At 45.6% G+C, this 12,757-nt stretch overlaps 1 protein-coding gene across 1 annotated transcript in view; it reads left to right on the top strand.

The window, feature by feature from the left end:
• The window catches only part of SLC15A4 (solute carrier family 15 member 4), a 66,111-nt gene that overhangs the window by 28,539 nt on the left and 24,815 nt on the right, over window positions 1-12,757 (top strand). Inside the window, exon 5 of the mRNA XM_035098007.2 lies at window positions 3,867-4,035. Within this exon, the coding sequence (XP_034953898.1) occupies window positions 3,867-4,035 (169 nt within the window). The remainder of the gene's footprint in view (window positions 1-3,866; window positions 4,036-12,757) is intronic.

Genomic DNA, 12,757 nt, shown 5'->3' with positions numbered 1-12,757 from the left:
TAGGAGAGAGCCTTGCCTGTAACCCTGCCCATCAGTGTGGACAGGACTGAGCTAAAGGGACCAAAGTTCTGGCTCAGGAAAAGGCACTTTCCAGCTCACAGGTGTGGAAGAGAGGCCAGGTAGGAAGAGGGAATTTGTGTGAGTTCCCATCAGCCTTGAAATGTGTCTTTATGAATCTGGCACCGGTGGCCTTCCAAACTTATTTTCCGGTTTGCTCTCTGCCTTTGCCTACTCAGCTGTCTCCTGCCTCTTCTCAAGCTTAAGGACTAGATCAGGCATCCCCAAACTTCAGCCCTCCAGATGTTTTGGACTACAATTCCCATCTTCCCCAACCACTGGTCCTGTTAGCTAGGGATCATGGGAGTTGTAGGCCAAAACATCTGGAGGGCCGCAGTTTGGGGATGCCTAGACTAGACCCTTGGGCTTTGCCTCATCACTTGTGTTGCCTGTTTCCCACTTTCCCAATCCTGGCCTTTTCAGCTCAGGCTGTTTCCTAGCTGTAGAGGCCAACCTCTGCAAGAACTTGCGTACTGAGCATCTGTTGGGGGACCTTGGATGCTAGGAGGTTGAACAGGAGTGGAATCGTTTTTCATCCCGAGAGACACATTTAATTCTGGACATCCTTGGGGTGGGGTGGGGGGGTGCATGCCAGTGGTGGGCAGGACCAGATGAAAAAGGGGGCCAAGCAATGAATGTGAATTTTTACATTAATTTGGTAGGCTAGTTCCTACACATACTTGCAGCCTCTTCCTAACCTCCATGCAGACAACCAAGAGGCATTGTCAGAATTTCAAGGACACATTTCAGGTAGGCAAAACACTCAAGGCCTGGGATGGAGGGAGTGTGGCTGTGAATAACTCCCAAGGGCCAGAGAGCAATGTTTGGAGGGCCACATGCAGCCCCTGGTTCATAGGTTACCCACCCCAGGGTTGTACAATCAAACTAATTAATCGAGTACAAATCAGGCGTACAACAAAATACTGCTCCTAATAAAGATGCCTGCCAGCCATAGCCAATTTTCTAGAATACTATTTTCCACCCTCCCTCCTTTTTTTGTCCACCCCCTGAAAAAATGGCCAACTAGTAATCTGTGCCCAACAAACATGCGCAGGTCTCATTGGGCCAGTTGGGCTCCACCCCTTGGTTTGTTTGGTGTTTTTTTAAAAAACAACAACAACAACCCAACAACTATTTTTTCTCATGTGCTAGTCAAAAAATGTACTCGTTTGTCAAGCTTTCTCTGTTGAGTAGGTAAAGTATAACTCAAAATGTTTGAAGCCAACAGCAAAGGCTATACTAGTGGGTTGTTGTTGTTTTAAAATAGAAGCAGTAACATGAAAGTCTCCCAAATGCCAATCTTCCAAAAATGGCCTGATCTCGGAAAAATCTCTTTGATGTGCCGCCTTAAAAAATATGAGGTGTTTACTCAAATGGTTCAGAATTCAGCGCCTGGATAATGGAGCAATAATCCTAGCATTCTGATTGATAATTTAAATGGCATTTCTTTCTCACATTTTGTCGAAATAGCCCCAGGGTTCTTAATAATGAAAGTTGGGGAAATGTTTTGTTTTTGTTTTTTAACAAGCAAGGTGTGGTTGTCGAAATCTGTCAGATACGCATAAAGTGAAATGCAATGTGCTATTTCATTCTGCCTTAATTAAATTCAAAGTTTTGGTGCTATGATTTGAATGCAAATTCAGAATCTTTTGACACTGCAGACAGGGGCAGCTTTACTGTGGCATCAGCTTTTATGAACTAGGGCAGACTTCAGACATGTCTGATCTACTTTGGGGTTTTGTTTCATGTTCCTTAGAGTGCCGGTAGACCATGTGAAAAGGACCAAGGAGTTCTTAGTAGAGCTGCAGGTTCCCCGGTTCTGATCTAGGCAGTAAGATTCTCTTGGGTGTGAAAAAGTATGTGCATGCCACATTGAGCTTGTTTGAGGGAAAGCAGTGTATACTGCTAGGTAAAGGTAAAGGGACCCCTGACCATTAGGTCCAGTCGCGGACGACTCTGGGGTTGCGGCGCTCATCTCGCTTTACAGGGCAAGGGAGCCGGCACACAGATTCTGGTTCATGTGGCCAGCATGACTAAGCCGCTTCTGGCGAACCAGAGCAGCACACGGAAATGCCGTTTACCTTCCCGCCGGAGCAGTACCTATTTATCTACTTGCACTTTGACGTGCTTTTGATCTGCTAGGTTGGCAGGAGCAGGTACCGAGCAACAGGAGCTCACCCCATTGCAGGGATTCAACCCGCCGACCTTCCGATCGGCAAGCCCTAGGCCAGGCATCCCCAAACTCAGCCCTCCAGATGTTTTGGGACTACAACTCCCATCATCCTTAGCTAACAGGACCAGTGGTCAGGGATGATGGGAATTATAGTCCTAAAACATCTGGAGGGCCGAGTTTGGGGATACCTGCCCTAGGCTCTGTGGTTTAACCCACAGCACCACCCACATCCCTATCAATAAGCTAATAAATAGTAATTCACTTGGGATGTTGTGCTCAGACCCACCTGCCTGCTTTTCCTGGTATGTTCGCCGAGTTTCTCATGGCGCAAACAGCTGGTGCAAATGTGCCTTTGCTCTTGAGTTTTAAAGTAGATTTCCATCAGCAGGCTCTGTCAAGTGAGATACTTATTTAACTCAGAGGCGGAGAACCTCTTAGTGGATGGGAGCTGGAGTCGATCATCATCTGGGAGGGACACAGGTTCCTGTGCCGGGGTTAAATGATGGTGATAACAGCGCAAGATCCAAAACCCTTAGGCACTTTTTTTTTGGGGGGGGGACTTTCTAGCAATGAGAAAACAGTTAAGCAAAACTATGTAGGGGAACATGTGGTTTCTGAAGCAAAGTTGATCAGCAGGGAATGCATAACTGACTGCTGACAGCTTCCTGTCACACCCGCCATCAATATGAGCTCTGATGGCTGTTTAAAAGCCATCTTTGTGTGTGTTTATTTCAATAATTTACAGGGCTTTGTCTATCGGATGTGAGTGGCGTAATCCATAATTCCGCAGACAGGTGTTCTGGCGATAAATAGGGCTTAATGGAATCTCAGCCCCTAGCGTGGCAGTCCTGTTCCGTTAACGAGATTCCAGGCTGAGTCAAGCGGTGAAATCTTAACGATGAAAATTAATGCCCCTCGTTCCACTGTACAGAGGAGTGTGAGCTCCCTCCCTTCAAATTGGTAGTGATAATGTGTAATGTTCCTTATGATCTATCGCTGTCCAGAAACTGATTCTGAATCACTTCTGGTCCTGGAATCATTAAAATTATGCCCCCCCCCCGGACTGTTAAGAACAATGATACACACACAGAAACATTGTCCATCCTCCTTTTCCTTTTGGAGAACCATTGAAAGAGGGCAGAGTTATTAGTACTATTATTATTATTTCATTAAATTTATCCGTTTGTGTGTGTGTGTTTTTTTAGCAAAGTAACTCGAAGCACTTTACAGACAGATGCATTAAAACCAATAAAAAAGGAAAGGAAAGCAAAATCGAAAAGGCAATTCATTATTTTAAAAGCCGGGCAAAACATCACACCCTCTCATAAACAGAAGAACATAGATAATTAAAAGCCAAAGACCTGGTAAAGGGGGGGGGATCAAATGATATATAATGATGGAGCCCGGAGAAGCTCCCTAGGTTCCATTCTACTGCTGAATGTGGAGCAGAATTGGGGAGAGATGCTCATGTGCTCAGACCGTGCTTGTGGGCTTCTCATTTTGGGCATCTGCTTGGCCGCTGTGAGAACAGGATGCAGGACTAGATGGGCCTTTTGGCCTGATCCAGCGTTCCAGGCTCTCCTTATGCTCTTACAACTTTGTTCCATCTCTCTCTCTCCTCCCCTTTCTCCCCCAGTTCCCTGCAGCTTGGCTGACCATGTTTGACGCGGTGCTTATCCTCATATTAATACCTTTGAAGGACAAAGTGGTCGACCCCATCTTGAAGAGGCACGGCCTGCTCCCGTCGTCGCTCAAGAGGATTGCGGTCGGCATGTTCTTTGTGATGTGCTCTGCGTTTGCTGCAGGTGAGAGAGGGGAGGGGAGGGTGAGATTGAACCGCTGGTTGAACCGTCATTTGGGCTGCAGGCGGCTGCCCAGAACGTCTAGAAAATGGGATAAAAAAATGTGATACATTACACCAGCATCAGACCAAAAGCCTATCAAGTCCAACACTTTGTGTTTCGGTATCCGACCAGATGCCTCTGGGAATCCCACAAGTGCAACACTGTTCTCCCCACTCAGGGTTCCCGGCCACTGGTGTCCTGAGGCCTTCTTCCACCCAACACTGACTGGGAAACCACTGAGAGCCTTAGTCCTCCATGAATTTGTCTAATTCTCTTTCGAAGCCATCCAAGTTGGTGTCCATCACTTCATCGTATGGGAACAAATCCCATGTAAATAACTACTTTATTTTATCTCTTTGCAGATCCTGCTCTAAATCAATTCAATTCCTCTTCCGTTAACCCTATCCATTACTCCAGCTCAAATCATCTCCAGATAAAGTCACGCTAACATTTATTTCCCCTTCCAAGAAAATTTAACATCTGCCTGCCCAGTAACCAAGATCACACACCCCTCCAATTCGGTTCCCCCCAAATTCTTTACCCACCCAGGAATATTTTGGACCCATACATTGACCCCCTACCAACACCTCTATCGCTGAATTTGTTTTACCAGTCCTGTGTCTTACTCTTCTCTAATTCTGCAATTTAGTCAAGAAAAACAACAACGATGCCTTCGTGGGATGTGTAAATGATCTACTTATTGAGAATAATTTCCACATGCTCAGCACCTTTCTGCAACGCTTCATAGACTGCTCATGCCTTCACCTGGTACCCACCACAAGGAACATATAGATAAAGCGTTATAGTGTTAAATAAATTAATCTTGGGGGCTTGTAATCCTCCCAGTATATCAGAGAGAGGGACACTTTATAGGGCCATTAAGGCTTCTCTCTCGATGAGAAGAGGTAGTTACCTTATTAGGGACAAGGTCGTTTTGATATGTGGGCAAGCCAAGTTCCTGCTGCAAAGTCGTTTGAACTTAAACCAAGAATATCTTTTGGGGGTTTCTTTTACTACTTTTATCCCTCTACTAAAAGAAAGGCCATAGGTAATTTGTGCTTTTAATTTTAGCAAACCCCCTGTACCGAGGCAACACAACTTTCTGAGGTCTTTATATCTTAAGCCAGTGTTTCTCAACCTTTTTTGGGCCAAGGCACACTTGTTCCATGAAAAAAATCACGAGGCACACCACCATTTAAAAAGTTAAAAAAATTAACTCTGTGCCGCCCTATATTGACTATATAATTATGACTGTAAGAAACACTTGCCAATTGCTGTGTTGGTTGCAATCTCCTGTAATAAGGCTTCACAAGCCGCTGATTTATCTGCCAGCACAATCCTTTGCTCAGCAAGTTTCAGGTTGAGCTCATCCAGCCAGCTTCTTTAAGTTTGTCTAAAACTACCCTCCCGTGGTGGTGGCTGTTGAGAGCTGCGCTCGCCCCGCGTCGTGACCCGGCCGGCTTCCTTTCCGGCGGGTCAGTGCTGTTTATTGGCGGCCGCCAGGCACGTGACAATGTAAATCACCCTTCTTGTCGCGGCACACCAGCCAGCGTCTCGTGGCACACTAGTGTGCCGCGGAACAGCGGTTGAGAAACGCTGACTTAAGCAAACAAAATTATTTTATCCCGCCTTATTTCCCCCCGGGTGCTGGTCCGGCACTCTTAACCACAACACCATTTTGGCTGCATATGGATCGGGCAAACAAACCAGTAGCACACTTTTTCTCATGGGGCAGCAACTTCTTCAGGCAAAATCCAGCAGTGCCACCTTTGCCTTTCCGACCCACCCCGCCAAATCCCCTGAGCGCCTGCCCTCCCCGATGCAATTTGCAACACCTATTAGAGGCTTTCGATTGTTTCAGAATATCTTATAAATTGTGCGAGAATGCGACTGATTAGATTTAATGAACGTTGGCGGTGCTTACTTTCGTGGCTTACATTGTAAATTCTTAGCAGCGGTATTTAAGACTACTCAGCTGGAAAATCAACTCCGTTTGCAGCCTTTTAAAACAATTACGGCAAAAATTTAATCCCAAACTTTAAATGGTAAAGAAGTGTCTTCGATCTTGTCTTGAAACTTACCACACTGCTACTTCGAAGAACCAAAAAAGAAAGAAAGAAAGAAAGAGAAAAGAGGATGTAGCATGTCAGGTGAAATTATCATGGACATTTTTTTTTTATCCCTCCGTAGGAGGCAAGGCAGTAAGTACCTGTGCAGGGACCCTGTTTATCCTCTGAGAGTTCTTTGAGGTTGGTTTAGGGAACTTAATGCCTAGACAGGGATTCGAACTCGGGCTTCTGAAAGCTGAAGTCTAACATTCTAATCAGCAGAAGTTTTTTTTAAAAACAACAACAACCACAACCCTGCAGCAACAAGATAAACTAATTTTGAAAGGCTTTGTGAAGAAAGGAAAGTATTCAACAAAGAAAACATTGGTGGGGTTTACTTCACTTCTAGGGGAAGAGAATTAATTTGTTCATTTCATTTCAGAATTTCTAAGTGGCTCGACATTCACTGAATACCCAAGCAGAGCCCAGAAATAGAATGTAAAGCATGATACCAAATCATAAAACAGCATTACAAAGTAAAATCCAGCAAGAATTAAAAACTGCAGAAATAAAATAGATTAAGGCTGCGATCCTAACCCTGTTTTCCTGGGAGCAAGTCCCATTGAATTCAATAGGTCTTACTGCTGAGTAGATATAGGATTGCAGCTGAATTCAGGAAGGCATGGAGAGAAAAGAAAAGCTTTCAATAAATAGAAACAATTATTATTATTATTATTATTATTATTATTATTATTATTATTATGGTGTTTTTAAGCAACAGAAAGATAATGCAAAGTGACTTACAATATATAAGCAAACAAATGCATATGTTAAAACAAGCATAAAAGAGAAAACAGAAAAATCTAAACGACAACCCTAATTTTAAAAAGGCAGAATTCAAACGTTCCATCAACTCAAGGCCACAGATAAATAAGAGAAAAAATGAAATGTGTTTTTTTTTACCTGGGGTCTTAAGGTGTGTAAATGATGGCACCATGCAGGACTCCCCAGGGAGAGTGTTCCACAGGTGGGGAGCCACTGCAGAAAAGACCCGCCCTTGTGTTGCCACTCCCTGGACCTCCCAAGGAGGGGCACACGGAAAAAGACCTCCGCTGACCACCACAGGTGGTAGGTCGGTTCATATGAGGAGAGGTGGTCCTTGAGGTACTGAAGGGAGGGGTTTGCCAATTGTGTTGCTGAGCTAGATCTGATCCTATAATTTGCATTGCCTGCATTGTATAAATCTGAGTGTATGGCTTAGCCACCCCCCCCTATTGCTCTCTTTGCCTCTCTGTGTGCCTAAGTGTAATGTAACAGTGAGGCAGCTTGCTATCAAGGCTAAGAGCTGGCCTTGTCTGGAACATAGAGAAAGGCTTATCAGCGGATGAGCTTGACGCTGGAAGCTGCTATGCTTGACGCATAGTCTTACTGAAGGCTTTGTTGAGTCAGCATGTGTTTATGCACAGGACCGGACACGGATCTTCCTTATATGTACTTGTGACCCCCTTTGTGTTTATGAGAAGGACAGGATACAGATTTTCCTAATATGGATTTGTAACCTGTGACCCGCTTGCGTGCGCACATTTACAGAGGAGGGAGAAAGGAGCCCAAGAAGTGTATAAGAAGCTTTGCAAATTTGTGTTTCTTTACTCTTGTCGTGGAGCTGATCACCAAGAGTCTCTTAAAGTTAAGAATTAAATTCTTTCTCTGGATTCAACCCCCGGTGTCATTATTGGCTGTCTCTGTCCCTGCCTGGGCGCAACTTAAAGGATCCTTAGTAGCTAATAAGGCTACAGTATAACAGTGTTGGGCAGGGAATTGATGGATGGATTGATTGATTGATTGATTGCAGTGCTCTATACACACAAGTCTCAAGGCGGTTCACAACATAAATTTCCAATAAAAAGCACAAAATACATGACAAAAACAATAAAAACAATTAACAATACTAATGGGTGAAGGCAAAGCACCCCTGACAGTTAAGTGCAGTCACAGACGACTCTGGGGTTGCGGCTCTCATCTCGCTTTACTGGCCGAGGGAGCCGGCGTTTGTCCGCAGACAGTTTCTCCAGGTCATGTGGCCAGCATGAGTAAGCCGCTTCTGGCGCAATGGAACACCGTGACGGAAACCAAAGCACACAGAAACACCGTATACCCTCCCGCCGCAGCAGTACCTATTTATCTACTTGCACTTTGACGTGCGTTTGAATTGCTAGGTGGGCAGGAGCTGGGACAGAGCAATGGGAGCTCACCCCGTTGTGGGGATTCGAACCACTGACCTTCTGATCGGCAAGCCCAAGAGGCTCAGTGGTTTAGACCACAGCGCCACCCGCGTCTCTCATACTAATATATACTAACTAATAAAAAATAAACCACCAACAAAAGCCTCTAAACAATTCCCCAGGCCACAAATGCAAACGTTCCAACTAACATTTTAAAACAACCCCCATTCCCCAAATAAAACAACCACCCACCCAAGTTAAAACCCCATCCCCCGTTAAAACAATCATTTTAGCACAGGGAGTCAATTCCACAGCACTAAAAGCACTTCCTTGAGCCAGAGAATGGTTTGCCACAGGGATATAGGGCACCATCCGTAAACATAAGCAATCAGGGTGGGAATTATAGGGAGAGGCAACTTCTCACCCACCGTGGCCCAGAACTGCTTAAATTGCAGCCCCATCATCCCATCCAAGCTGATAGACAGAGCCCGGCGTTACTTATTTACTGTATTTAATTTTGACCCTGCTTTTCGGACATCTGATGAAGTGAACAAATACAAACCCCTGTGTTGCAAAATGTAACAGTCTACAAAAATGCAAGCGCAAAATGCTGGATAATAACTGCTAGTAAATATATAATCGGTGTGATGTAATTCAAAATATACGGATAAGCCACTTCAAAGCAATATATATATATATCATACAACACATCTCACAAAATATACAAGTAACTACAAGTTGTTCTGTGTATCAGAGTCGAACAAAGAATCAAATCAATGAATAGTGAGGAATGCCAAGCCGTCTCTGAAAGGAAGACTTCTCTCACAGAAGTCTTAAAGGAAGATGTCTTATCAATGGACTATTCATACTAGTGGGGATTATCCAGTGAGCAGTGATTCATGAGCATGATCCCCACTAGAATAAATATTCCATTGATAATTATTCGCTGATGAAGACTTTATTCCGAAACAGTTGAACTATTCCAGATATACTGTCCTTTTGAGACTTTGGAGAGACGTCTTCCTTTAAGACTTTTGTGAGACGTCTTCCTTTGAGAGACGGCTTGGCGTTCCTCACTATTCATTGATTTGATTCTTTGACTCTGATACACATAACAACTTGTAGTTACTTGTATATTTTGTGAGATGTGTTGTTTGATACATACATCATTTTGAAGTGGCTTATTCGTATATGTTGAATGACATAACCGATTATATATTCACTAACAGTTATCTGATGAAGTGGGCAGGGGTCAGGGAGAGCTTATGGCGTACTCAATTTGTTGTCTTTCAAGGCTCCGCAAAGCACTTTGTTGCTGGTTTGTTAGCTTGTTTGTTAGTTCGCTTGCTTGCTTTCTTGCTTGCTTGCTTGTCAAAGGAAGCAAACATAGGTACCACTCTGGAAATTCTGGCAATAATTGCCTCCCAAATCGACTCACATCACTGAAAGAGGGAGAAAGAAGGGCTTGATGCCATCAGGTGTGTGCAAGCTAAAAATAGGCAAGACGTACGAGTAAAAGGGAGCAGACAGAATAGATCAGGCACCCCCAAACTGCAGCCCTCCAGATGTTTTGGCCTACAACTCCCATGATCCCTAGCTAGCAGGACCAGTGGTCAGGGAAGATGGGGATTGTAGTCTAAATCATCTGGAGGGCCGAAGTTCGGGGATGCCTGGAATAGATAGAGGAAGGGAGATCAGGTTCTTCTGATAAGTGGGACTTTTCATCCAGCTGGAACCAGGCTGGTCTTCCCTTGCTGGTTAAGAACAGGTAGCTCACCGGGACAAGACGGTTCAAGCACATACCGTGACACCAATCCTAGCCCACCTGCACTGGCTGTCAGTTAGTTTTCGGGCCCAAATAATAATAATAATAATAATAATAATAATAATAATAATTCATTATTTATACCCCGCCCATCTGGCTGGGTTTCCCCAGGGGTTCCCCAGCCACTCTGGGCGGCTTCCAACCGAATATTAAAACAGTACAGCATTAAACATTAAAAACTTCCCTAAACAGGGCCGCCTTCAGTTGTCTTCTAAAGGTAAAATAGTTGCTTATTGCCTTGACATCTTCTGGGAGGGTGTTCCACAGGACGGGTGCCACTACCGAGAAGGCCCTCTGTCTGGTTCCCTGTAACCTCACTTCTCGCAATGAGGGAACCGCCAGAAGGCCCTCGGTACTAGATCTCAGTGTCCGGGCTGAATGGTGGGGGCTCCCCGAATGCAAAGTGCTCCCCGTATGAACTGACCCACATCCTGGGATCATCATCTGAGTCCTTTTCCATGTGCCTCCTCCACATGAAGCCTGGAGTGTGGCGACACAAGAATGGGTCTTTTTTTGCGGTGGCTCCCTGCATGCATAATGCTCTCCCCAGGGAGGCTCACCTGGCGCCTTCATTACATATCTTTAGGCACCAGGCAAAAACTTGCCTCTGTATCCAGCCCTTTGGCCTTTCTCTATGGCAGGCTTCCTCAGCCTCGGCCCTCCAGCTGTTTTGAGACTACAATTCTCATCATCCTTGGCCACTGGTCCTGCTAGCTAGGGATCATGGGAGTTGGAGGCCAAAACATCTGGAGGGCCGAGGTTGGGGAAGCCTGCTCTGTGGCCTTCTAGAAGTGGGTGTGATGTTTTTAAAATATTTCTCTTTCTTCTTGTTTTTAATGTATCTGTGTGTGGGGTTCGTTGCCTGTTTGATGGGCTGTAAGTTGCTGTGAGTTGCCCTGAGCAAGATGAAGTGACCCAACTGATTTAATAAACAATAATGATAATAATGAAAACAGGAGCCATGTGGCCCAGCTTGACCAGCCAACCAGATGCCCCTATGCAACAGCACTCTGCCTACCTGTGGTTTTCAGCAACTAGTGTTCAAAGGCATAATGCCTCCAACCATGGAGGTGGAACATAGCCATTGCATGACTAGCGTCATTGTGTTCTTGCCTGTGCAACAGTGGGTCCCTCTCCCTCCCTCCAGAGTGCCGCTTTGTTCCTGCAGTTGCAGGACAACTGGATGTTGGAGCCCGAGATTCTTTCAGGGAAGGATCAGGTGGTATCGAGCCCCCCCTAGATCTCCTCTAGCTGATGGTTGGTTCCCCCATTGCCTCGAGGCAGCAGTGGCAGCCTCCCAGGGGTCCCTTGGCCAATCTCAGAAGCCAGAGGGGGCTGCTTGCTTGCTCTCCAGGCCCGGGGCTACTGGTTTTCCACTTCTTCTGCCTCCGCCTCAATTTGCCCCGGCCGCTGCCAGGTGGTGGCCGCAGATCGGCACGTGTTACCAATGAGCAAGCAACATTTCCTGCTTCACATGACTGGCATGAAATTTGAAGGGGAAAAAAGGGAACTGCCTTTTTCAGACTTCGCCCCAGCTGCATAGAAACCTCTGCTTCCTCTTTATCCTGCAAGCACAGCACCAATGTTGAAGGAGGCTGGTTTTCCTTCTGTAGTTGATACCTGCAACATGGCGGTTTGGTTTTGGCTTTAAAAAAAAAAAAAAGATGACACTGGAGACACTCTTCACTCTTTATGTCAGGAATTGGGAACCTGTGCCCACCCCCCAACCCAAGATGCATAGCTGCCAAGTACCCCGTTTTCCCTGGGAAACCCCCGTTTTTACTTACCTTTTCCCGGTGGTCCCCTGTATCACTTCGTCTCCCGTTTTTCTCTGTTATTTTCTCCTGCCGGCGGCCTTTCCCCCCCTCGATTTGCCCTTCTATGGGCACCAAAAATGGCCGCTGCCGACTTCAACAGTCGCATCTACGCATGTCCGGAAGTGCATAGACGTGACTTCCGGTGTCGGCGGCGGCCATTTTTGGTGCCCATAGATGGGCGGGGCGACACCGGAAGTTGCGTTGATGCACTTCCTGACATGCGTACAAGCGACTTTCGAAGCCGCCGCCGGCCATTTTTTGTGCCCATAGAAGGGCAAGGCGACACTGGAAGTTACGGTGTCACACGGCTGCCGGTCCTGGATTCTGCAGTCCGGGACTTGGAAGGTAAGAAGATGATGTTGGACTCCAACCTCCATCATCTCTAACCATTGGCTGTGCTGGCTGAGATGATGGGAATTGCAGGCCACCTGGAGGGCTAGAGGTTCACCACTCCTGCCTTACACTGCAAATATATATGCACCAGGATACTGTAACCAGGTCTTCCGGTTCATGATAAGGCAGGTCACCACTGGAAACAAAACAGAAAGTGATTAACAGTGCAGTTCTCACCATGTCTGTTATTAATAAATTAATTAATTAGGTAGTTAGTTAATTAGATTTGTATACTGCACTATACCTGTAGATCTCAGGGCAGTTTGCAACATTGCAAATTACAATATATATATAAAAAGAAAATACACAATAAAAACCAAAACAGCCCAGCAAACCTCGCTTCCACAACACATTTTAAAAGATCATCAGATGTCAATT

The sequence above is a fragment of the Zootoca vivipara genome, chromosome 17 (genome assembly GCF_963506605.1).
Source record: "Zootoca vivipara chromosome 17, rZooViv1.1, whole genome shotgun sequence".
NCBI lineage: Eukaryota > Metazoa > Chordata > Lepidosauria > Squamata > Lacertidae > Zootoca > Zootoca vivipara.
Note: the sequence above shows the minus strand (reverse complement) of the source record. Positions and strands in the feature narration are given on the sequence as shown.